Source organism: Gymnogyps californianus, chromosome 5 (assembly GCF_018139145.2).
Source record: "Gymnogyps californianus isolate 813 chromosome 5, ASM1813914v2, whole genome shotgun sequence".
In the NCBI taxonomy this organism is placed as follows: Eukaryota; Metazoa; Chordata; class Aves; order Accipitriformes; family Cathartidae; genus Gymnogyps; species Gymnogyps californianus.
In genome coordinates this window covers 66,859,515-66,886,443 of record NC_059475.1, presented here as the reverse complement: position 1 = coordinate 66,886,443, position 26,929 = coordinate 66,859,515, and the positions used below count along the sequence as shown (strand labels likewise).

At 46.7% G+C, this 26,929-nt stretch overlaps 1 protein-coding gene across 1 annotated transcript in view; it reads left to right on the top strand.

The window, feature by feature from the left end:
• Positions 1-2,047: 2,047 nt before the first annotated feature.
• The window catches only part of TMEM260 (transmembrane protein 260), a 35,515-nt gene continuing 10,633 nt past the window's right edge, over positions 2,048-26,929 (top strand). The window contains 6 exon segments of the mRNA XM_050897490.1: positions 2,048-2,075; positions 2,078-2,161; positions 8,052-8,083; positions 8,815-8,966; positions 22,318-22,495; positions 24,887-25,000. Coding sequence (XP_050753447.1) covers positions 2,048-2,075; positions 2,078-2,161; positions 8,052-8,083; positions 8,815-8,966; positions 22,318-22,495; positions 24,887-25,000 — 588 coding nt within the window.

The following is a 26,929-nucleotide window of genomic DNA, read 5'->3' as shown; positions in this document are numbered from 1 at the left end:
TACCATATTACAGCAAAGTACTTTGTCACTGGCACCCTAAAAGTTCCAGTTTCTGCATGACAAAGATATAAAACAACTTGCAGGACAATTAAAGAATAGTTTGTCCTTACCATATTATTACCAGCCATTCTTCCACATTTCGATATTCGCCTTTAAATTGCTACCTCCCCCATCAATATAATTGTAATCAGTCACGGTTAACATTTGTCTTTGGATGCCTTTTCCAAGTTAAATACAAAGAAAGAAAAATACCGCAAAGAAAAAAGCCACGCTTCGGATAAAGAGCCTCGCCACCAGCCTGCTTTCACACACAGACTGCGCACTTTGCTGCTAAAATTACATTTTAGCAGCCCCAACGGGTGCGGGAACAATGACCCCTCTCATTACCATAGTGACAATGGCTGGCGGAGGATTGCAACATATCTTTTTCTTCTCCCCAATGAACCTCAGCCAATAACGGCAGAAACCTGCCAAGGAGTTGAGTATATTGAAGCTCACTTGGTCACCACAGAGCCAGGCGGTTGCCTTCTGGATGGAAGGCAGCCACGTGGGCCCAGCCGTTATTCAGCTGGTGTTTATACCCTCAAATACCAGTTCCTTCAAGCAACCCAATTAACTTCTGAGTGGGTCGCAACTTCAGCGTCTTTTGCCGTCTCTGTACATACCGGCTGGAGTGTGTAAAAAGACCTTCCCTAGATTCCCTTAATACCTTTCTCAGTTTCGGCTTCTGCCCTTTTGGGGTTTTTGTGCCAGCTGTTTCAAAAGGGCCCTTCAGCACCAGCTTCTCCAGTCCGCAGAACACGATACGCGGTTTTTCAGTCGTGTCAACCCTTAATCCTGCTCTTTTTTTTTAATAAATGCAAACCTAATTTTCTAACGTCTCCACTTAGATCTAATCCATAAGGCTGTTTATTATCCTAGTTACCCTCTTCTATACCTTTTTCATTTGTATTCAAAAGCCTCCCTTTTATCTGTCTCAATTCTCCAGGTATGGCCTCGACGCTCTTTTGTACAATCCCATAATGATTTCCATGGATGTGTTTTAGTCTTCTATCAATAGGTCTCAGGATGCTATTTGCCTTCATTAACTACTCCCGCAGCGGGAATCGCTGCTTTTAATATTCTATACGCTGACACCTTCAATCCTTTTCTTCACCAGCATCTCGCGTAACCCCGTTCAGGGCATAAATCTTTATTATCCGAGTACTGCCACACTTGTACGTGGAGCTGCGAGACACTTAAAGCACGGCGAAGCGGGCCGCGGCCTGCGCCCTCGGGCTGGGCCTCGCACCCCACCCAGCACCCACCCCACTGGCACCAGCTCCCCCAGCAGCAGCAGAGCCGCTCGCCTGGGCCTGCGGTGGCCGAGAGCGGGCAGAAGCCGCTGAGCCAGGCTGGGAGCTGGGTATTTAAAATACATTTAAAAGTTGGTGTTTCAGGAGGCCTCGGGCCAGGCCCAGGCCCAGGCCATGGCCCATGGGCACCAAGGCACCGCCACCTCCCTTTGCGGCAAACCCTGCCGTGCTCCCTCCTCAGCACGCCCGGCCCAGGACAGGGCCGGGGTCCTGCTCGGCCACGAACACCCCCGGGGTATCGGGAGGCCGCGGAGGCAGGTCCCGCTGAGGGTACGACCCCGGCCGGCGGGGAAGGCCGCGGCCCGGTGTCCCCCCCCTGCCCCGCTGCTCCGCGGTGGTTTCGTCCCGCCTCCCCCCCCCCGCTCCCTCAGCGCGGTGGTCCCGCCCTGCCGCACGGCCGCCCTCACCGAGGGGCGCGCTCCTCCGCCCCGCCCTCTCCGGCTGTACCAACTCCTTTCGGTGGGGGGTGGCGGGGGGAAGAGGACGAGAGACCGCGCTGAATCGCCCCACCGGGCCCGCGGCCCTACCTGTTCCCTATCCGAGTGCCGTTGATGACGGGCGCTCCCGGGAGGCGGCCCAGGGGCAGCGGGGAGGCGGCCGGGGCGGGGCTGCTCCCCCCGCGGGGTGGTGGAGTGGCACGGCCCGCCCGCCCCGCGCGGCCGAACCCGGAAGGCGCGGGCGCGGCGGCGCCCATGGGTGCGGGGACCGGGGCGGGCGGTGCGCCGCCGCCGCCGGGGCGCTGGGTGCTGCCGTGGCGGCTCTCTACACGGCCACGCTGCCGCCCGCCCTGCCCGGCGGGGATGCGGGTAACGTACCCAGCGCCGCCAGCCCGCCCGCGAGCGGGGGAGGGGCGGCGGGGCACCCACCGGGGGGGTGGCACCCTAGGGACCCTCGCCTCGTAGAGGCTGGTGCATCGCGGTCACCCTGCGGGAGGGGCTGAGCCCTTAGGGGCTGGTGCATCGCAGTCACCGTATAGGGATGCTCATCGTATAGGGGCTGGTGCATTGCTGTCACCCATAGGGTTGCTGTCACCCCATAAGGTTCCTCACTCCATAGGGACTGGTGCACTGCTGTAAGCCCATAGGGTTGCTGTCACCCCATAGGGTTGCTGTCACCCCATAAGGTTCCTCACTCCATAGGGACTGGTGCACTGCTGTAAGCCCATAGGGTTGCTGTCACCCCATAGGGTTGCTGTCACCCCATAAGGTTCCTCACTCCATAGGGACTGGTGCACTGCTGTAAGCCCATAGGGTTGCTGTCACCCCATAGGGTTGCTGTCACCCCATAAGGTTCCTCACTCCATAGGGACTGGTGCACTGCTGTAAGCCCATAGGGTTGCTGTCACCCCATAGGGTTGCTGTCACCCCATAAGGTTCCTCACTCCATAGGGACTGGTGCACTGCTGTAAGCCCATAGGGTTGCTGTCACCCCATAGGGTTGCTCACCCTTTCCATATAGGGACTGGTGCACTGCTGTAGCCCATAGGGTTGCTGTCACCCCATAAGGTTCCTCACTCCATAGGGACTGGTGCACTGCTGTAAGCCCATAGGGTTGCTGTCACCCATAGGGTTGCTGTCACCCCATAAGGTTCCTCACTCCATAGGGACTGGTGCACTGCTGTAAGCCCATAGGGTTGCTGTCACCCCATAGGGTTTCTCCCCCATAGGGGCTGGTGCGTCACTGTCACCGCGTAGGGTTGCTCACTCCATAGGGGCTGGTGCATTGCTGTCATCCCATGAGGTTGCACCCTCCCATAGGCACTGGTGCATTGCAGTCACTCTGTGGGGTGCTCGCCCCATTGGGGTTGCTGCGTTTGAACCTCCCCATAGGGGCACTTGCCCCGCAGGCTGGTGCATCACAGACACCCTGTACTGAAGCGCACACCCCTCGGGGCTGGGGCATTGCTGTCCCCCCATGGGGTGCTCGCCCCACCGAGCCTGGTGCGTCGCAGTCACACCTCGGGGGGCTCATCCCCTTGGGGTCAGTGCAGCACGGTCACCCCTTGGGGCTGGAGCTCTCTGGCCACCCCGTGTTGACCTGATCCTCTCCACCCGCCTGTTTGCTTTGCAGTGAATAGTTTGCCTGTATTTGAGCCTTTCAGCGAAGGATTTAGTCGGAGGTCCTGGGGACGGCTGGTGGCATCAGAAGGCAGATGTGCTGTCCTGCCAGATGTGGTATCACTGCTCGGCCGTTGCTTTCTCTGGCCTGGGCAGCGCAGCCGTGCAGCGAAACCTCTGGATCTGCCTGTCTGGAAGTGCAACTTGCCGACAGTGACAAACTATCTGATGTTTTGTGTTTCGCGCTGCCAGTCCCACCAGGCGGGACAAAATTCTCCTGTTCGGTCCTTCTGTGGTTTTGCTGGTTTAGTCTGGTCTTGCTTAAAAAATACCTTGCTTTTGCAGCATGTGTACAGCTGTGATTTGGGGATAGGAGGGCTTGGATTTTCTAGGGGTTGCTTTGATTTTTTTATTTTTTGATGGAGTAGGTACCCAGCATACTTTCCTTCTTTCGTATCCCAGAAGAGCGTTGAGTGGGTCTGTTTAACTCTGTGCCTCTTGGCCATCGCTGGTTTCGGATCCAAGCTGTGCATAAAATTCCTTGTAAATAAATGGGCTTTTAATGGATGCTTATATTTTACAGCTTCAGTATGTGTGGAGAGAGAGAGATATACATGTTTTAACTACATCTCTTTAAAATTTGCTGTTAGTTTTTGTTTTGGAGTTACAGGAAAGACAGTGCTGCTTGGTAAAACCAGGATGGTTTTGTGTAGCCGGGTTTAAGGCAACATGTATTCAGCGTAGCTCTTCATGCAAATGTGAAGTTGAGCAGTGATTCAAGCGAGGTTTATTTGATTTAAAGATAACAGGACGGAGCTGTGTTTTCATTACACCAAGCTCGTCCTGGTTAGCTGGCTCTCGGAGGTGCAACCTTATGTTGTCCATTTTCCCTGTTCCCGTGTTTGGATCAGAGGGACCCTGTTGTCAGAGCTGTATTCAAAGAATTTCTTTCTAAATCCTTTCTCCGTAGAGCTTGCATCCCACACTCCGGATGAGGTGCGCAAGCGCACCCTTGCTAGGCTGGCGGGTGTGCACCCTGATGGCTTTTGCTTCTGCTCCCAAGTTTGTAAAAGGGCTGGCTTTGCTCCTTCTGGTTCTATCAGTTAATACGTGATGATCGATATGTTTACAGTTATTACCATTTTGTCTTTTAAAGTACTCCCTGATGGGAAACGCGTGTCTATGAACGCGCAGGGTGCCTGTGCTCTGAGCCGCTCATGCTGTGCGAAGCCTTGGGAACCTGGTTTTTAATTGTCCTTGAGCTTGGGTTTTGCCTCTGGGATGCAAATAACCATTAGCACCCTTTACAAAGTGGGATGCGGGTTCTCCTGACGAGGTGATGCTGGGATTTGTTCCTTTCTTGACGTGAATTATCCTGGTAGATACAGTGAGTGGCCAAACAGCACAGCCATGGGTTTGCCCCACTTTAACTGGGTTATCGTGGTTATTTTATCTCATTTTGGAGGCGGGAGGGAGATTGCTCTTTCCCTGATTTCTGAAGGCATCCTGGTTCTTCCTAGCCCAGCAGCTGTGTGTATAGAAATGCATGTATATACGTGCACCGTGCATCACTCCTCTGCTAATAAGTTTTGTCAGAGGTATCAAGGACACTAGCTAGGTGCGTGCTGCAAACAGGGGCGCAGCAGAGAGATGCCCTGGGAGTGGCCGGACTGGAGGACTGGGTGCTTTAACAGGCTTCCAGCAACCCTCATTAGAGGGAATTATATTAGAGGAAATCTGTTGGCACGGTGTCCCCCAGCTAGCCTGTGACCTTGGTCCCCATCTCCCCCCCTTTTTTTTTTTTTTTGCATTTTCTTCTAAATCTGCTGCCTGAGTTGCATATGTTTACTGGAGCTGAACAGAAACGGGCTCGTCCCTGCTGTCCTCTCATGCCTGTCCCAGCCAGCAGCCACCCCGACGTGTTTTGTTAAGACTTTTTGGGTTATTCCCCTGGTTTCCCACAGCCCGAGCAGCCCATGGGATGCTTCAGCGCTGCCGCCTGGCTGGAGTCCCCTGGAAGGTCTCTGCACGGCCCCGCTTGAGGCGATTAACTTGCCCGCGCCTGAGCACGGAGCTCAAACTTGTGCCATCAAAAGCACTGAAGCTACTTGTGTGAGTAAAGAGCTGCTTAAGGATTTCCTGTATCTGCTTTCAGGCAGGGAGCCTATTATTTTTTTATTATTTTTTTTTTAAGCTATCTGTATATTTTTAATTGTTCTTGAAGTTTGAAGTAATCCGAAAATGTAAAAGGCAATAGGTATTTTCATTGGCAGCTTTCTCCTGTTACTTTAGCGTTATAATAAAGAAATGAGAGAATGAATTCTAATTCGGAAACATCCACAGATGTTAAAACAGCTTAAAAAGGGATCAAATAAAGTCAAGTTAAAAGAAAATAAACCAACCCAAACCTTCCCTCTGATAGACATCAGCTCCCAGCCTTGCTGGGGATAAATGAGTTTTCAGGCAGCGTTGGGCCCATTGCCTGAACACCTTTATTGGGGAGTCAAGCCGGATGGTCAGAAATGTATTTACATCAAGATTATGCAGGAATAAACTCTTCAATTTGCGCCGGCGTCTGAAGATGCCGCAGGTCGTTTTCTCTCACGAGAAATATATTCAAATCAAGTCTGTGGATGCTGTAGTCTTCCTCTGTGTGTTTTGTCATTTAATAATAGTGCTCTGCACTTACATAGCCCGTAGAGGCTGTAAGCGATGCCCAGGTACGTGGGTGGGAGATGGAGAATTAACCTTATCTGAAGTGGTGGGTGTTCTGCGCTCCTTTTGGTTTTCCCAGTGGAATTCAACAGGCCTGCAGCCTGAGAGCTTATTTGTGCAGGTTTTCTTACTTTTCTTTTTTTCCTTAATTCTTACGAGGCAAAGTTGTGCTGTTGGCTTTCAAAGCTTGGCAATGGCATCCACCAGTATTTTTTTAATATTTTTTTTTTTTTCCCAGCTTTCAGATTGGTTTGTGTCTGTATTGCTTTGGGGTTATTCTTGCCCGTGATATGAACCAATATCATAGCAATGTGCATGAACTTAATCTTTAGCCATTTTAGATGGACATATTGCTGTATCCCAAAAGAACTAATGAAGGTGAAGTCATGCCTGGCTCGGGAGCGGCATCCTCGCGATGCGATGGGCATCCGCCGTTAGCCGCTGCGCAGCGCAGCACGTGCCAGCATGCTGGGGAATCCCTGCAACGCTGAATTTAGGGTTTCCTTTATTAGCATCATCTTTTGCCGCGTGCAGGGGGGTCGATTGCTTCCCAGCCTCACCGTGCCCTGGAAACATCGGAGCTGCTGAACACGAAAGGGCTCAGCTTGGGATGGATGGTTTTCCTATTGCATCTGCTTTTTTGGGGCTGTCTTGCAGTAGGTTGAAACTTCCCTAAAATAGAGTAGCAATAAAAATAGCCGGCATTTGCAAGTGTGGTAGAATCCACATCTGAGAGGCTTTTGTGCAGAAAGCCGCAGGGCTGTCCCCTGGGCATCGCGCGGGGTGATAGCTGTAATTTTACGGCAGTTGCCAACAGCAGTAGTGGGTTGACTTGCATCTTCCTTTTAAAATATGTTGTTTACTGTAACGTCAAGATTTAAAGGTGCCATTTGTACAGTCCTCCTCCTTTGCGTTGGATGGTAAGGACGTAATAATGCGCAGAAATTTAAAATATTGTTAATTTAGCATTTAAAGCCAACAGCGCCCTTCGTGTTGCGTCTTTACCGTCTAACGATGGGACAAAGCTACCGCGACCTTGGCGCTTGCAAAATTAGCAGGACCAGTGAGACCAGCCTCTGCAAAATTGGATCACGAAATTTGAGGGAAAGAAGGAAAACCAGCCATAATTTTTAATTTTGTCACCCCGTGGTTGTGCCCTTCGTCCCTGAATGTGTTGTGCCTATTGAATATATTTAATAAGCGCCGTTCAGAAGCGTTGCAGAATGCTTCAGTGTCAAGTGCTCTAAAAATGTCAAGTATTATTAACTGTTATGCTAACGTGGATCTTTTTGTGGCAGTTATTTGTCCTGGTGTAAACTACAAATGAAATGTAAAATCTAAATGGTGTTTCTAATGGGAGCGGCTGCTGGATGCAGTGTCCGCTGACAGGTAAAAGAGTTACTTGCGAAGCAGATGCTGCAAGAATTGCTTTAGCATCAAGGGAGAGCAGCGTTCCCGAATACGTGGATGCAGATTTGCACGATCAATGATTATATTTTCCCTCTTTATAAAGCTGTGGGGGTTTTTAATGAGAAGCAACCGGGTTGTTTAAGAGACAATGCAGCTTAAGCGTTGCAAACTGTAGTGCTTGAAAGTTATTGAGTCAATTGGTTTTAAATTTAAAATACACACACACAAATGTCTGCGTTTTGAATATCTCGGGCCATTCTTTACCCGAGCCTACCTATACTTTCACTTATCTGTTCATAAAAGTCTCGCGAAAACATACAAAAGATATTTTGTGCAATGACATCAGAGAGAGAAAATATTCTTAGAAAATTTCATGCTGTTAAATCTCTACAGATTTACAGTTTTATCCAGTCAAATTAATGCAAAACCCCAATGCAAGCATTTGGATTTTGAAAACTTTGGAGGAGTGTCATTTCCTAATAGTAATTATTGGTTTTACATTATTTTTTCACAGGGGAGCTGATCACAGCCGCATATGAGCTTGGAGTAAGTATTAGTTTTATTGTTTAATCAATGCTCTCATTAACAGTTTTAGGAATTAAGGAAGTTTAATTAAGCATGGAGTAAAGTAGATTAATTTATTTTCAAACCACAGTTTTTACTAACTTATAAGTACAGCACGCGACAATTTACTTCAAGTTTTAAATCCAATTAAACTAAATTATAAAGCAAAGGCTTTACTGTATATACAGTAGCTGGCTTATTATCAACCCAAATTTTGTATAAGCTGGGGAGAATAAAATAAATCGGGTTAACAATTTTAATAAGTTTTATTATTTAATAAACTTTATTATGGTGCATGATCCCTTTAGGCAAGACCTTAGGACTGTCAGCGCGGTGGTAATCCGATAGCAGTGTGGTCTTTCAACTTGCTAACCAATAAAATAGTTGAGAAGCTGCTTTTTAAAAAAAAAAAAAAAAACAACAGCCTTTTGAATGACCCTAATATACTGTGAACCCAAACAAGGAGCCCTTTAAGGCACGCTAATGAAACGTGGCACCTCCTTTTCTTGCTGCCTCATTATTATGGGCGAGGCGTGGAGCCAAATCCACTAAGGAAAAATATTTGCGGAGTTAAAATCGGTACGAAAGGATGGGTCGGGGAGAGGCACTGCTCGGAGATCCCCCGGCTCCTGCTGCCGGACCCCGGCGTGCTGCTCTCCTTTCCATTTCATAGAATTTCACCCCTTTTCAACCCCGTATCAATCTGTCCGTAGGTCGCCCACCCTCCCGGCTACCCCCTGTTCACGCTGCTGGCCAAACTGGCGACGGGGCTGCTGCCCGTCGGCTCCCCCGCCTACCGAGTCAATCTCCTCTGCGGCTTGTTGGGAGCAGCTGCCGCCTCTTTGCTTTTTTACACGGTTTTCAGGTAAAGTCATTGGGGGTGTTTTCTCGTTGGCGTGATGCTGGCAGGGTGCTTCCCCGGCGGCTCGGGACGTTTCCGAAGGCTCCCTCTGTCCCCTCTGGCCTTCGGACTAGCGTTTCCCCCTTCCCTTTCCAGCTGTAATTAGTTCCTCTGATTAACCTAACAGCGGTTTAATCTGAATTTGACCTTCTTTCCTGCACAAAAGGTCCCTCTTTTATTTTTTTTTTTCTTTCTGTTAAATAATAATAATAGTAATAATAAAAAGTGCGCCCTTTCCCTTACACAGACATGACAGGTTGTTCAGGCTCATTATCACAAATCACCGCTCGGTTTAACTAACCAGAACTAATGAAGTTTGTCGTTCTCGAAAGATGCAGATGGTCTGTTTAAATTAACAGGATGAGCTTCACCTATCGGGAAACCGTGAACTTGGTTTAATTGCAGCTCCCGGCGGAGGCGGATGGGCAGTTGCCTGCCGCTGGTACCCGAGGACCAGGGCGAGCATCGGTGCTGGCCGCCTTCTCCCGGCGTAGGTGCTGCCGTCTGCGGCGGGGGACCGACCGGAGCCTATCCGTTTTCTCCAGACCTCTAACCTTGGGAGAAACGGGAACAATCGGGATGCGCACGTGGTCGGGGGTTTTGTTAACCCCGCTCGTCTTTGATGTGCAAGTTCTGGCTGCTCTTAACCTCAGCCTGACCCATATTTGAGAGGATTATCGCAACCCGTACAAACAATTTCTGATGTTCTTTTGCAGGGAAAATAGGGCACGTTTTGAGGCTGCAAACAGCGAAATCTGAAATGATATCGGGGCGCTTCGGGATGAGACGGGGCGCTTCCTTACTGAGATTATTTTGACAAAAGCCCTTTCCTCCCACCCGTTTCCAGAGCCGCGTCGCCCCTCGGGGAAAGCTTCCTAGAGAGCGAGTGCAACCTAGAAATAAAAGCAGGAATAAATGGGGGGGGGCCAGATCCTGCACAACCCAAGAGCCCTGAGCTCACTTAAACTTCGATCCATGGGGTCTGTCTGTCCAGGTGTCCTCTGCTGAAGAGGGGTTGCTTTTTGCACTTCACCTTTCACGTAGCAGTGCATCACCTCCAAAGCACACCAACTGGAATTGCTTAAGTAATTCCTAAATATTTCTATAGGCATTTAAAGTGATTGCTTTTACTGTTGGGTAATACATGTAATTAAGTCGGTGTTATTTAATTTAATATCCTGTATTTTACAGCATATTTGGGGAGCTGGAAGTGGCGCTGCCCTCCCATGCACAGTGCCAGGCGCAGCGTCAGAGCACAACTCGTTTTGATTATATTAAAAACTCCGGCAAGAAGTTGCTAAAGGTTTTGAATATTGGGTTCTGATTTTTTTTTTTTTTTAATTATGGTTATTCCCGTTATTACAGTTGCTGTGAAGATCTGCCCCGCTTTTTAGTTTGAACTCCAATGTGACAGTTCCTTACATGCCCATTTTGTGCACATGAAATGATGCGATCGTCGCTTTAGAGAAGTAAGAATACAGGAGAGAAATGACAGGCTAAATTTGGGAATTATTTTTATACTTCTAGAGGTTTAATTTTTTTTGTTGTTTAGTTGGATTTGGAAGATGTTGCTTCTGTCAAATTTAAAACTTGCACGAAAGAATGGAAAATCTGGAACTGAGAGATGATAGAAACTATTAGGACTTACAGAAAATTATTTCATAGATACAAGGCACTGACAGGATCAATTATTCAGCCTAGCAGTGATTGATTTTTTTGAAATTAATGGTAAGGTATTGTGGGTCTGTTTTATTTCCAAATTACAATGTTATATTTTTCCTTTTAAGCACCTTAAAACTGATTTATTTTTTACAACATTCAGTTAGCAAAAAAAGTTTCTTCTTTCTATTGCCATCTACTTTTAAAAAAAAAAATCTTTCAGAAAGCATTTACTGGCACCGTCTGCATGAAAGCCGTAACTATCTGAAGGTGACGTGTTTTGGTTTTAACCGGGCTTGTCCGTACTCACAAAGGATCTAAACCGGTCTATCAAATCCCCCCGCATTTTTGTGTTTGAATTAAAATTTAGCTGATGGGGTGACCCCCGCGAGGTACCAGAGGAAAAATAAGCACCTGCTCCTCTTGCCGCACGAAATGTGGATGTTAATATGAAAATATGTAGATGTTAGGAATACAAATAATTGATGAAGTACACATCCTTTGGGAGCAACACGGTTCAAGTGGCAAATCTCTCTCCTCAAACAATAGCCACCCTTCAGCGGGGAGGAAGCCATCTCTATGGTAATGGGGCTGATGCTGCCCTATTGATTGAGTGGAAGAAGACATTATACAATGTCAGTTGGGTTGTTACAATTTCATTTGTTGTCTGACCTGAACTTAACCTCTAAAACCTTTCTTTTCTCCCCACCAGCCGGGCAGGGTTGCTGTTTACCCTCGCAGGGTTTTTCTGTGCCTCCCAGCATCCCCGTACAGTAAATCTCTCCCTTTTTTTTTTCCCCGTTGACTCTTTTTGTTTAAGAGGCATTCCCCGAGTTTATTCCTCGGCAGGTCGGGACAATTTCTTTTACTGCTTAAGGAAAGAGTCGCGGTTCCCTCTGTGGCTGGGTGGTGTTTGGAATGTTACGGCATGTGCGGGATTAGGATCGAATTTATTCCTTAAACAGATTTCTCCTCTGCCAGGTGATGGCTGGCGGGATGCTCTGTGCAGACACTGCCGGGGTCGATAGGAAGCAACCCCAACATCTTGTTTGTTTATTCATTATATTCTATTCTATTCTTCATTTCATTATGTTATTTTTTTTTAAGCCCAGATTGTACTTCTTAAAACAAAGTTACGTCGAACCGCATTGATGCAAAAAGCCCTTTTGTCAGTAATCCAGACTATCACCAAACGAGCAGTTTACTCCTTTGATTTAGTTCTCAAATACGGTTTTTCCCCCCTCTGCACAGTCTTAATAAATTGCTTGTAATTATCGTAAAATGGCATTTACAAAGAGTTTTCTCGGACTGCTTGTAACTGAGGCAAATAATTCATCTTTGCTTTGAAAGAGGGGGGAGCTCCTTTATGTTTTTAGGACGCAGCAAGTGCGGCTATAGGATTGTTTCTTTAAACAACTATTTATTTGTTTTACTGTGGGAGGCAAAGCATAGCAAGTTTACAAAGTAAACCAATTATCTTCTTATAATATGATTGCCAAAGTGTTATTTTCTGCACAGATGATGCATTCTTCGCATTCTCTGTTGCAAAGAGAAATAGGATGCTTTCCCCTGCTTTAAGTGCATTTTTTTTTCAGTGTATACCTTTCATAGCTCGGCTGTTTTGCTGTATCTAAATACACAAAGCTAATTTATTGCAGGGGCAGTAGCAAAGTAGACTGTGTCATTGCCCAACTACTTCTAGTAAGTTTTTGCCAGCTTTATTCTGGCTGAGTTGCACACAGGTTTTTGAAAAGGGGGAAAACGTTGCATTAAATTAAGCAGTTCACGTCTCTTCGGTTTGCTGTTCTGGGTATCATGTTAAGTTTTGGACTTTTTTTTTATATATGGTTTTTTTGTTTGTTTGGTTTGGTTTTTTCCCTGCCCCCCAAACCTTCCAAGCAACACACTGTGGATGTATATGAAAACTGGAGCCAACTCTTCTCCCACCACCACCAAAAAGGAGCGTTAGGCATGTTTTATAATGAAATCATCAAAATGATTTGGAAATGGCACTTGACCATCTGACAGCTCTGAGTTTTCTTGCTCCTGTGATGTGCGTCCTGGAGCTCTCGTGGGAAGGTCCCTGAGAAGGACCAAGCGTCCTTGGAGCACCAGGAGGATGGGTCACCTTCGTGGTCCTTCCCAGAGGGGGTCTCATGGTTGATGCTCCCCTAAAACTAACTGGTGCTGGGAAAAGTTGTCTGCTGCCTGTGACGAGTGGGGAAATACTCTGTGTTCCTCGGGCATGCAGCTTTGCTGGAGCAGGAGTTGTCCCCAGATAGTTTGACTCCTTTTTTGGGGGCATGGTTTGGGGAGGATGGAGGGATGAGAGAGGAGTGCTCCCACCTGGCATGTCGGTGCCCCCTCGACCATCGTGGGAAATTAAAATATTCAGCTTTGGGGAAGGCGAAATCTCCTTACAGGACATATTTGGATTTTTCCAGATTACAGATTATCGTAGATTATCGCCGCTGTAGCACAGCGCGAAGATCTTGGCTGTTTCAAAAGCAGCTACGGTTAGTAACAAGTAGTTACGAAGTTTTAGGAGGGAGAGAAGAAAGGAAGATACTCAAGTATTAATTTGCTTTTAGAAGAATATCTAGCATGACCTCTGGCTAATTGATCATATATATATTTTTTTTTTTTTCCCCTTGTCCGCATAATAAACCGGCACTAAGTTCAGTCTGTTTGAAGACATTACCAAATCTGTTCATTTGCATTTTGCTCTGAAGTAGGCACATCAGGCTGCAATAACTTTGCTTCGTTTTGAAGGGAGGGGGAAAAAAAGCAGGGCAAAAAACTCTTTTTTTTTTTTTTTTTTTTAAAGACTGAAGAGTCTTTTCTGACAGCTAGTCAGAGTTAGAATTAGTTCAAGGAAATGTTAATAATGCACTGCCTGGCTTAATCCCTTTGATATCACCAGGTATCCTCCTGTTCATGGGTTAATTGCTTTAAAAGCGGAGGCAATATTCTGAGCGGTGGGCCGCTTCACCTTTTCACAGCTGTTACCATTGAGTGACAACTAAATCCCATGTGTAAGATGAGGAAGAGCTCAATCTCCAATTGGGAGAAAATTTATGTAAACCGCAATCCCTTCAGAATGTGCGGAAGTCACAGACTTTCTTGATTTACTCTGCTTTTCCCAGAAAGCTCCATTGTTCCCTTCCCTAAGTCCCATCAACCCTTTGTAGCAGAATATCACAGCGGCGGCAGATAGCTTGAAATATATAAATGCTATCATAGCTCTGATTAATAGCGGCGCTTATGAGTCAAGTCTGATAACGGAGCAGCTCTCCACTCAATTTCAGATACCGCTAATGGAATCTGTCTCCTGCAATTGTAATGTGAGAAGGGCTAATTTGCCATGGAGCTTGGAGCTGTCACCAGCCGGGGATTGGGGGGTCAGATGGGAGCTGCCAGGTTTTTGCCCTGCAGCTTGTATCTCTCGCTTTGAATAGCGCAGCCCCCTGCCTGCCAGGGAGCTGATAGGCCGCCGGGGGGTTTATGCCACTCCGTACAATAGCGAAGGGCTGCATGGGCTGACTTGGTAATTGTGAAGCCAGCTCATTTTTATTTTATTTTATATTTTATTCTTTTTTTTTTTCCTCCTTTTTTTTTTTTTTTTTTTTCTGCAGCTGCATAATTTCTAATAAGGGGTTTTAACAAATGTCAGATTAGGAAAAGTTTCTGCAATTACCAAAAAAAAAAAAAAAACCAACCCCAACTTATGAAACATTTAAATAGCTAAAGTCGGTTCCTGCCGAGGGTTGGGGTTTTTTGGCTGCGGGAAGTAGGCATCGGTTATTACGGGCGGCCGGGATAAAGGCGTACCTATTTTCTGAGGATTGTGAATCAAATAATGGGTCTAACTAATATACCCTTTCTGCTTGCAAAGGCACCGGGAGAGAAGTTCTCATTTTTAATGGCTGGAAACACAGTTTTTACAACTCACTATTTAGAAAGGTGTGAGTACGGGGGGATATTTATTAAAGCAGCGCAGCCGTATATGCATTTTATCGATCTGTCGTGAGTTGTTCCACCCATTGAACTGCTCCGGAATAGCTTGGCATGGAGGCATTGAATTTCATTACCAAACTTTCATGGGAAGGGGCTGCTGCAGGCAGGCTCCGCTCCGGCGTGGTGGTGGGCATCTGGGAGCGTGCGAGGTTTGAGGTCGGGAAGTCCCGTTCCTTCCTCCCCTGCCAAGCCCTTGCAGGGGGCTGTTCCCATCCCCGGTGTCCAGACCCACCGAGGTCCCTGCTGCCATCCTGGGGCACCTCGCCGCGGGGGCAGCTTGATCCTCCCAGCAAGAGGAGCCAAGGTGGGATGACCCCAGGACACAAGGGTTGGCGTGCAAGATGCCTCTTGCACATGCTGGTGACATTCACGGGCCCGTATGTACCAAGGGGACAGGCAGAGACTCAATATTATCCTACAGAGGTGGTGTCCTTACTGGACACGTCCAGTCCAGGAGGACGTATGCAGGAGGGTGCAAGGACCAGCTCCCCTTAGCCAAAATCCTCACTAGCTCAGTACTCCTTAACCAGGCTGGACAATCCCCTCTTCAACTTGTGGTGTTTCAATAAAATAATTAAAAGAAAAAAAAAAGGTAAATAAGCGGTGGCAGTCCCTAGCTGGATGTGAGGGTGTATCGAGCAGAAGTGACATTCAATGCATGTGGTGGGTGGTGAGGATGCTGCCTGCTCACCCTGACCCTGACGCAGCACGGGTCCGCAGGAACGCTGAAGTCGCGTGATGCTGAAGTCCCGTTTGACACAAAGGACAGCAGTCAGTTATAACCAAAGTGCCCATTTGGGGGGGTTGGGGGTTTTTTTATGGTGGTCCTGCCCATTTGCTTGGTTTCTGTTCTCTCCTTGTGGCCATGAAGACTCAACCAGGATAGGCGAGCCAAGCCATGCTCTCCTACCTCCTCCTCCAGCGCTAGGAGCGCAGGCTGCAGGCAGGGCTTAAGTGGCTATTCAGCTCCAGGTCCTTGAGGAAGAATAAAATCTGGTTTGCTATTCCCTGTAGTACCTGCACTGGCTCTTCAGCGCTGAGAGCAAGAGAAACCGCCTTTTGTCCATTGAGTGTTTGTGACTAAGAGGCAGGCAAACCCAGAGGGATTGGGGTTTTGGGGGGATAATTATTACTTAGGTCCTAAACTCACGTTTGGATTTTTATTTGTGTTTTATTTTTAAATAGTTTTTCTATTTCAGCACCAATGCACCTGCACACTTAAAATTTATCTGTGGAAAGCTTGGTTGTTGACTCTTCTAAGTCCCATTCTTTTTAGCCTACATCAAAAAAATTTGGGTTTTTTTATAAATCAGACAAGTGAAACCTCTTAAGTTAAATTCAAAATGTTAAATCTTTAATGCATTAGTCTGTTATACCATGAAATAAAAATACATTGAAGGGATATATCTTTGCTACTGCAAAGTGAAGTCACGGCATTGCAGAGGCAGAAGTTGCTGGTGATGTACCTGGAGCCTGTGCAAGTGTACAGGGAACCGCCGACATCAGGGTCATCATCTGCAGGTGCAGGGAGAGACTGAAATTAAAAAAAAATCCGTTAATTAGTTTATTAGTGGAGATTTTCAAAAGTGGGAGAGTTTTTTGTTATTCCACTGACTAAAAAAAAAAAGATGCGAGGCTGAGATCTGCTACCTGTAAAGTTTTGGAGAGAACAGAAGGCAGAAATAATTAGCTTATTTCACTAGGTACAGATAGGTTTTTCCAGTGTTTAATACATCAGCTTCAAATATAAAACATTCTGATTATCTTACTTTTCTTCTTTATGAATCCAGTGCACTGAAGATTGCATTTAACGAAAACATTTTAGTTAAATTCCAATTCCCATCCGTATATAGCTTTATACCAATCATTTCATAAGTTTTTGCAAATTATTAAATATAAAAAGTCTGCCATTATTTTCTAAATAAAAAGTAAAAACGCTGATCGAGTTCTTTGTTAAATGCATATAGATGTAACCTGTGCTCTTGGCTAACAGAAAGTTTTACCAAACTTAGAGGAGAGGCTAAATTTTAAATCATAAACTGACATATTTTAGTGATTGCTAACAAATGAAAAGCTAAGAACTATAATTGCAAAACCAGATTAAAATACATAATTTCAGTTTTCCCAGTTGTTCCTGCAAACTCTTAATAAAAACCTGCAGCTAAAATATTCCTGATTAAAGCAAGTTTCTACTGCCTGTGTCCTTGGAGCTGAGGCCCAGCCACACATTCTTTCACTTGGGTGCCTGAAAAGGAAAACGAAATAATAATTATTTTTTTTAGTCTTTTCCTTTTATGTTTAGGGATGCCATGGGAAAATATTTCTCACAAAGGACTGTGTGACCTCTCCTTTGCTCGCTGTGTCTGTCCCTTCTGAGTGCGTTTTCAGATGATGGGAATTTCTGCCCATGTTCAGAAGATTATAGTTGGTCGACCGATAGGAAGGGACCTTCTTCCCACTTGTTTTGTCTTGATGAAGTGCTCCATGTGCTTTGAGCAGGTCTTGCCCCAAACTAGTTATTTTGCAAAATCAAAAATACAAGCTGTTCCCTTGGCTTTTCCTCCATGTAAGATAAACAAGCCTAGAAGACAGCTTTTATTCAAGCTTGGTGCTTCAATCCTTCTCGAAGTGTGCCTCGCGGTGGTAGCTGTAGTACCCCTGGGAGAAGTTATGAAGACTTTCCCACTGTTGCGTTGGCTGCAAATCTTTTCTTCTTTCATGAGCTGATTTCTGTGTGCTGAGGCTGTTCCAATGGCAGGGTATTACTACACTGAATGCTTTCTTCTAGGTGACCCAGCCTTCTTCTCCAAGAGATAGACCCTACCTAGCCCAAGCCCAGGATCCCCCCTCCACTGGACAGAGCCTTATGGGGGGGGTTGCCCACCTTTTGCTCTTTGTAAAGCCTCTCTTCTTGAGGGAGTCACTGCAAGGTAGCTTTATGCCTACACTGTGTTGACAGATGAACACTGGATGGTTATTACCATTGCCATGGCTTCATTGTTGGCAACCCCTTGATCCTCTTGTTCCAGTCATCTGTTCTTTCTCATACCGGTTCCAAAGACTGGGGGAAACATGCTGGCTTTGGGGGAGCAGGAAGCTACCTTCCCTGCTCCCCAGAAGCACTGGGATAAAGCCCTCCAGGATGTTGCTTTTACAGGAGACCAGTCAAGGATCCAGCTGTCATGGGTCTTTGCCATGTTTTTTGTAGCACCTCAACTGTATTTGAAAAATGGGTTCGAAGACAGAAGCATGAGTAGAAGTCAAGTGAGGATAAATCTCTGCTGCTGTCTGCTCTTGAGCCCTGATGTGCTGTCAAAAGGAGAGATAGTGTTAAGCAACTAAAAGGTGTTTTCAGAAAAAAACCCAACTGTTTCCTTCTCCTGACCACAGTGCACCTGCAAGCCTCCAGCCAATGTAGATGGAAGATTGTGGGTCTCCAAGCTGGGTGGCAGAGACCGGAGGCTGTGTGCTTGCTTCTTGTCCAGCAAGGCTTCACTGCAGGAATTATTTGCAATGTCTGGTTCAGACCTGGTGTTTGATTTTGGTGAAGCATGTGTCTATGCACCATGAGAAAACCCCTTCTTACCTTCTACACAACAAATGGCTTCTGGGCCTTGTTCCTTCTCTGTCTCGACATTGGTAATTGGGTTGTTGAGCTTTTGCTGCAGTTATGGGAAGTCTCCTTTACCTCTTGTGTTAACCTTCTTCCACACCATACTCTGTCTTAACCACAAAAATGCTGTCTATGCCTGTAATTAAAGCAGCCATGATCTTCTGGCTTCCAATGTCCTGCTTCCTCATGCAATATGTCACCAACAGCATCTTCAGTTGTAGATTGCACTGTCCTCATTTGCAAATCTTTTCATCCTCTTTCTTGGCTTCAAGCTTCTTGACCTCAGGTCCAGAGCTCTGCCCCATCCCTTTGCTCTTTCAATTCTTCCCGTCTCTATTTTACTCTCATCTTTGTGCCTTTTCTGTTCTTTCATCTCTTTCTGCCTTACCTGACTAAACATCCACCAGCGTCTTTCCCACCTTGAAATTGTTCTTTGGTCCAAAGTGTTGTAGGTGGCTGACCTGTGTTGTCCGTGCCTGAGTTGCTTTGTCACCTCCTTGGACAGTGTGTGGGTTTGGGGGCCATCTTGGCGCTAAGGCAAGAGAGATGCAGCACAGTGTCACTCTGTGCTGGAGAAGTCCAGGAGGCTACCAGATGGCAAAGTGCGGTGGTGCATGGAGATCCTCATGTCAATCAAAATGAGCCCATGTTAGCCCAGCCGCAAGGCAGGGTTGATTTAATTTGGCCTCAGCATCATGCTGACATGGTTGCATGGGGTTCATTTCTGCTTGTCATGCTGGTGCTGCTTTGCACTGTGAACTGTTGCATTGGGTGGACCTGCTGGACGTGGGTTTTTTTCTGCCAGGTGGTCTTCATCCTCATCTGGAGATACCTGCTCTGATCGCTTCCACTTCCAAGAGCGTTTCCTTCTGAATCAGCAAACTCGTAAATCCAGCATTTCCGTTGCTGGTAACAGAGTCTGCAAAAAACTCTTGGTCTCCTGCTTGCATTTCCCAAAGCTACTGGCTTGATGTTCCTCAAGAATGCAACACATTTCCATTTGTTTTTTTAGTGTCTAGTATACTTGCAGGAGCTTAGTGCTCCGTGCATGCAACGTGCTTTCACAAAGGAAGCTTAGCAGCCTGGCTTTCCCATGAGTTTCACGGGAAACTAAAGGCCACGCTGGCTCTGTTGACAAACAGATCTGTGGACTGTGCTTAGTGCTGGGTCCTGGCCCTGCACTGCTCGGCGAGCAGAGGTGTCCTCTGTCCCACATAGCTGGGATAAGTCTTTAAGCTTTGGGTTGAGTAGCTTTTGCTTAAGCCTTATTTCATAAAACTTGAATTGCAGGTTTGAGACTTTTTATCAAGAGGACGGGATTTCTTTCATTTCATTTGAACTCTGATGATACGCTCGAGTCTTTTCTGGGAAAGACAAGGAGAATTGGTAAATGATTGGGAGGTTCGCCTAAAATGCTGCTTTTCATCGGAAGGTTTTTGGGAAGGTTGTTTTACCTTTTTTTACCTTATTTCCCTGCAAGAATTTCAAAGGGATTTACAAAGTTGTTTCTTTATAACTAAAAGTTTGCGCTGTTTAAAGGGTTTAGTCAAAACTTAGGGACATTTTATAGCGGGGTTTGTGTATTGGGAGATCTCTCTATTTTTAAGTACACATGGCCCTGCTGCCTTTTCCTAGTATTTTTCTTTAGGAGCAGAAACCGCTCCTGACTCAATTCCTGCAAGCTCCATCGCATCTTTCTTTTTTCTATTCAGGTGCCACATCTTTCTAGTAACAGGGAGGAGGAGAGCACAACCAGAGCCCTTGAGGCTGAGAACCTTGCCGGACAGGTCGTGTGTGTCCCACCTCTCCCTTGGAGAAGATGGACTGAGGGCTTGGTAGCAAAACGGACGGAGCAGCGTTCATGCTTGCGAACGCCTTTTCTATATGCAGTTGTGTGATTCTGAAACGTTACATTAATGCAGTGAGTGACAGGTCTTGCCTTGGAGAATTTCATGCCAAATACCTGGACCTGTGCTGAACTGCAGTGAAGTTTAGACGTTAGAAGAGTCCACCATGGTGGCATGCATTAGTGAGCACAACAGTAGATACTAGTAGTTTGTCTGATTTCCTACAGAAGAGGAGGTTCCACGTCACCTTTCTTTAAAGGCTTATAGGGTACTTTGGAGATACAGATTTGGTCTGAAACAGTCCCACCTGCTGTCAGTTGGGAATTTTCAGACTTTTTTTTCCCACTTCCATTGATTTTTCAAGACCCCTTCCTACAATCTTGATGCTGAAGCTCTGTGTCACCCTGTGCTTGTCTCGCTCTGACCTCGGACACCTGAGAGTTGGTTTCTTTTTCCCCAGCGTTAACTGAACTGCCTTACTTCTTGCCCTCCAGCTACCTCCTGCAGCTGCAGATCTCAAAATGCTTTACAAAGGAGATAAAAATCATTAGTCCTATTTGGCAGATACCTGGGGCAACAGCAGCGGAGTGGCTTGTCCCAGACCACCCAGGATGTCCGATGTCGGTGGCAGGAGAAGGAACAGAGACCTGGTCTTCCCAAGCCCTCATCCCAGTCCTCTCCCCACCATGAACCCTGCTTCCCATTTTTAATGGATTAAAAATTCCTGTTCTAACTGCATCAGTCCTTCTTTGACATCTGCAGAAACAGGTTAGCTGTACTGAGGTCATTTCGGGAAGGTGGAAAGAAAGCACAACCGAGGAGAGGAGCCCTTGCTAGAGAGTGCTCTGCCAGCAGCTCCCTCATCTCTGTCCGCAGGGGCTGTAGGTTTTGTTTCCTTGGTTGCCATTTATCTCAGAGTTACGTGAGGAACCCCATAAGCAGGTCCTACGTGGACATCCACTCTCCGATCCCTGATGGGCAGAACAAGCCACCTATGGACTTTGGCTGTGCTAGAGGATATGGCCAGTGTTTAGGAGCAAAATTACACATGCAGCTTGATGAAGAAGTTGGCTAGCTTATAATTTTTGGTTTAAACCTGCTGGAAATGTTAGGACTAAGTGGAAGTGTGCATACCTGGGGCGGGACTAGAAAAATACCCAATTTGTGGTAGAGGTAGAGCCTGGCTTAGTCTTACAGCAGGATGGTGATTTTCTGGAGAGGAGCTTTGACCATAGTCACAGCTATTTCTGTCTTTGGATAAGGCTTGATTGAGCTGGTTGTGATGCCCTACACAGCATCTTTTCAGGGTGACTTCCCGAAGGGGAGACCTTCCGAACAGGCAGAGCCGGAGCTGCCCCCGATGCGACTGAGTGGGAAGAGCCACTATTGCAGAACAGGCGTAATAGGTTTCCTAGGCTAAATCCTACCTTGTGGGCTCCCCGCGCCGGCTGCAGCATCCAGCCGAGTTGGGCAAGCGGCTCCATAAGGAGCATGTGCCGTAATCCCATCCGGGAGTCGCAGAGATGCCTGGCTTTTGGGCTCGCAGCCATCCCAACAGCGAGTGCTTCACCCGCTTCCTCCGCTCCCTCCCGCTTGCTGGAGCTGACACCCATTTTCCCCGCTCCTGACCCCAGCGGGCACCTCTCGGTGCTGGGACCACGGGCGCTGCAATCCTCACCCACTCCCAGACACTAAACACCCCCCCAGGAAAGCTCTGCTAATGCTGTCCGTCATGAATAGCTCTAATCCAGTCTTTATTCAGCGCCTTGATGAATTTAAGGCTGCACCCTTACTGGCGTCTCCTCCAGCAGAGAGTATCCCGTTAGAGGCGTGACTCCCTGGCTTGGCGTACCATGACCCGTTGGGCCATCACTCATCGGGATTTCTGAATCAAATTCAAAACTGGAAGTTTTCATGGCGCTTGCGAGAAGAAGCCGGCTCTTTGGTGTTGGGTGGCTTGCAAATAGACGGGCTGGCTAACGCCTGCTCTTCCTAATTGCAATTCTTTGCAAAGAAGTTATTAGGAAGATATTAACCATATAATGTTTTGGCAGGGTGCTGGGTGGCAGTCATCATTTCTGCTGCTACAGTATGTTTAAAAAAAAAAATTAAAAAAAGAAGGACAATAAAGTAGGCTTTTTTGTTGGAAAAGAAGATTTCATGTTATCTGTGTTTGCAGGCTTTCTGGCTCATATGCTGGAGGAATCCTTGCTGCGGGGGTGTTTTCATTTTCTCGTCTAACATGGCAGTGGTCCATCGCGGCGGAGGTTTTTAGCTTAAACAATCTGTTTGTGGGGCTGCTGATGGCTCTCACCGCACATTTGGAGGAGGCATCCACTGCAAAAGAGAGATCAAAGGTAAAACATCTCAAGCAAAGTGAATAGTTCTTTATTTTTTTTCAATTAGTTATCACGAGTCTGTTTAATTTCCTATTCATTTAGTGCTGATTTAGTTTTGTTTAAATAAAGAAAGCCAAATTTTGGGACTTGGTTCAGCACCTGTGCTGGCTGGTGTCCATCCCTGACCTACCTGGCTGTTCAAAAATGCCGAACATTGAAAAACCTGTCCACTTGGCTTAAGGGTTGAGTTGGGACCTGTTGGATGGGTTTGGCGTTGGTTTGTTTTAATACACACAGGGTGGAAAGAGGAAAAGCAAAATCATTTTCGTCTAAATGTTTTAGTGCAAAGTTTGGTTTCCTGCATCAAAGACTCAAACTAGGCTGTGGGTGTTCAAGTTTTCATTTTCAGAATGGATACTTTTCCTTGAGGTAAATAGATATATTTTACAGAAAACTTCATCTAGTCAGAAACCCAGGTTTCTACTGAAAAACAGAAATGACCAAATTTTCAATCAGTTCTTCTTTTGAAATTAAATATGCCCCTAAAATAATGGCATTGTTAAATACAGAGACTTTAAATTTCATACTATATTCTCTACTTTATAAACAGACTAGGCAGCCAAATGATATTTTTACTCAGCAGTCTTGTTCTTTCTGCTTCTATTTGCCTGAACATCTGATCTCTTCTGCTCTCACAGACTTGCCTGCTGTGACTCCTGTAAATTGTGTGAATAAAAGGATTTTTGTCAGGCTAGGCTAGAATTTCAGGAGTCCGCAGTGGTAGTTTACTCAGCTTCGTGAGTTCTCAAATAACATGTTTTATCAGTGGTTATAGAGACCTTGTTTCACCATTGTTTTTTTTTTTTTTTCTTTTCTAATGAGTACTGTCCCAACTGATCCCTACAACCTAAACTCCTCAAAGATGGAGTTGGGCATTTTCCAACCTGCTTCCATATTTCACGTGCCCAATTTCCAATGGGATTTTCAGATGAGATTTTCAGAAGCAGTTAAGGAGCTTGTTTCAATGGTTTTTGAGTGTCTGGCATCCCATGCCTTGAAGAAGCCAGACTGCCAAGCCAGCAAACTCACAGTGCTTTTCATAAATCAGATGGTCGTGCAGACGTCTTCAGGGGTGTGCTTGGAGTTCATCAATATCCTTGAAAAATTACTGAGGTTGTTCTGAGTCCCACAGGGCAGCTCTGAAGCCCACAAATGTTTTTCAGAAGTTATGGCGGGTGTTTCCATGGCAAGGCAGCGTTCAGCGTTGTATGCTGGGCAGTCAATTAAAAATTACCAGTTGATCCCATCACCACGCCAAGGCAAGTGTTTGCATCTCACACGCCATCCTCACCGGTGACTGAAATAAGCAGGGGCGATGCTCTGATGATAGATGGAAGTGCCGTCCTCCTTGGGGATGGCTGGGGAGGTGAGGATGGCTTGTCAGCTCCTGTCCAACAATGTCTGTGGGACTCTGGTGGCTTTTTGCCCACCAAGGAGCTGCCCTGGGGGCATGGCTTCAGGTTGTAACGTGGACCAAGTGGCCAGTGATGGAGGAGGAGGCAGATTCAGAGGAGGGGCAGTGGCCAGTGGTGTACATGGCACTGACCCAAGGGTTCTATATGGAGTTGCTCTTGTAGCCTCGTCCTCCCTCCCTGAATGAAGAGGACTCGGCACTGGTCTGGTGGTGGTGGGACAGAGCAGAGCATAGGGCAGGATGGGGCAGAGAGAGGCTTTCCTTAGCATCAGCCAGGGATGGCCATGGTAGCAGTAACGAACCTGTGAATAAGCCTCAATGAGTACCAGAAATACCCTGCACCATGCTGCATAGTCTGGATACGTTACCCGTTTTATCAGAAAACTCTAAAAGATGCTTGAAAATGAGCTTTTAGACTAACGAGGGATATCACATTTAATCCCCTTGCTTAGGAAGTTTGTGTAGCCCTGACTTTAGCCCTGTGTGCCTGAAGAAGAGGAAAAAAGTCATTCCTGTTGCATAAAATGAGGTCTCTGTACATAATGGCATTATTTTAGGGTATGGCTTCTGAAAACTTTGCATCATTCGGAGTTAGCTGCAGGGCAGTCTCCCCTGCGCAGCAGAGGTTCAGGAATTGGACCCCGTCACATCAGTATGACATGATGGTGCTACAGGTGATCTCTGTATACATGGAGACAGAGCCGTTGCGCTGGACGCTTCTTAAATAACGTTTTCAGTTAAACAAATTAAATCTCCCTGTAAATCATCAAAAATGGCCTGCGTTACTTGTATTACGATTGACCGGTGCTCACCGATATATTTGCCTTTCTCCTGTGAGCGTGCTGTGGGCTGCACTGAATCTTTTTTGGTCTCTGGATGTTTTTGCAAACTGTAAAGTGTAATTGTGAATGTGTTTGGGTTTTTTCACCTTTCAGATCTCTAAACTTGGTGCCTTTTGCTGTGGTCTCAGTTTGTGCAATCAGCACACGATAGTGCTTTATATCGCTTGTATTGTGCCTTGGGTTCTCTCCCGACTTTTCAGAAAGATGGTACGTATTTTGCTGACCCATACCTCTGTTTTTGTAAGGCAGTGAGTAATTCTTCTTTCCAAGCACTTGTGTGCCACTTCTATGTTGATGTACAAACAGGGACAGTCAATGGTCTGTCTAAACTAGTTGGTCGTAACCCACTGAAGTTGCAGTCCATCCGTCTGACACCAGAGCCACCGATCACAATTTAGGGGCTTTGCTCACGCCAGCAATCTGCGACCTGCCCGTGTCTCCTGGCACAGGAGCGCTCTGCCCCACCTGCTTGCAAATACCCTGTGAGCAGCCACGAGACCGATACTCAGAGCTAAAAACTGCTCAGCGTGTAGAAAATAAGAGCATGTTCAATGACCTACCAAACAGGAGAGCAGATAAGTATCTGTTGGTGAGAAGCCACAGGCATGTGCAGTCAGGGCACTGCTTCTCCTGGCTGATGGCACTGGCTTTCTCATGCCATCAACTCAGCTGGAGATGAGTTTCTGTATGTTGATTCCCTGGTGGCAGCAAACGAAAGCTGTGTCCGCTCATTGCAGAGCATCTTGCAACTGCTGTTGATAGTTGAAGGCGCAGCCAGGATAAGCAGCACAGCGATAAGGGTGCAGATGCTTGTCTCTAGGGGGAAGTCTTCTTCAGCATCTCCTTGGGATGTGCTGCCAGCTCTGACGCAGCCAGGACTTGTGAGTCCTACAAGAGATCAGCTCTCAGGTGAAGAGCGCCTGGCTCGTACCAGCTGGAAAAGACCAAAGGAAGGCTGACCTTCGGTGAAACAGCAAGTCCCTGATCTGGTCAAATATGTCCCTTTCATCTCCTACCAGAGATCCCATTCTCAAGATGTCCCTCCTTCTACATCTCTTTCAGTAAGCTTGCTAGTTGTGTGAGAAGGTGAAAACACCTTTTTGCATGCCTCGCTTATGAAGGTGATACGCATCCGTCTGGTGAGGCTCCTGGGTGACGTTCCGGGGCCCTGCAATGCCCTTGTCTTCTGTAGGTGATCTTCTGTGAGTCAATGCATCAGGCTCGATGTAGATGTGTTATAGAAATTCTACTTTGCTCTGAAAACAGGGCTCCCCCTCCTCTCTCTTTCGCCCCCCTGAAGGTGACAGTTGGGCAGGTTTCTGCTGGGCCACTCCTGCCTGTATTTTTCCACCCTCAACCTGATAAATCAGGTGTGGTTCTGAGTAATGGCACAGGGTATAACTAAGCCTGGAGTGAAGCACGCGAGCTGCGAGAGATAAGATGCAACTCAGACAAGCTTGATCCAAAAACTGTTCAGCGTCTCCAGCAAAACCCTTTCAGACTGTATATTTCCGTTAACACAATGAAGACTCACTTCTGCCATATATTTGTGTTCTTTAAACAGAGCGCTTTTTTTTTAACTGGGAAGGTCCAGAGAGACCTCTGTGATTTCCAGCAAGGACAATCCTGTGCCAATATAATATTCCTGGGACATACTTTAGACAGCCCAGTAGTGCCTGCTGCAGAAACCACCTAATAAGAAGGACAGTTGATGGAAAACAGTGCCTTTTTAAGTAAAAAAGAGCCAGCTTTCTTCTGAAGGAACTCTGGCCACCACCGTTATCAAGCTACTTTTTCTGCTCTGTAGATCATCACTCTGAATGGTGCCTCTTCCCCATAACCCCAACTGCTGAAGGAAGTGCTTTGATTGACAGGGCAGTGGCTAACGATAAAGCAAGCGTGCAATATTCTAGGGTGGGATTTTCCAAAGCACTTAAAGGAGTTAGGCACAGAAGTCCCTTTGAAAGTCTTGTCTTCCTGACCCCTTAGGCAATCTTGAAAATCCCACCCCAAAAGTTGGCCTATCCAATTTAGCCAGTGTAATCGCGATAAAGTGAATGGCAAAACTGACTCCTGATGATGGTGATGATGTGTGTAGTTGTACTAGAGCAGCGGTTTTGTTTTGTTTTTTTTTTT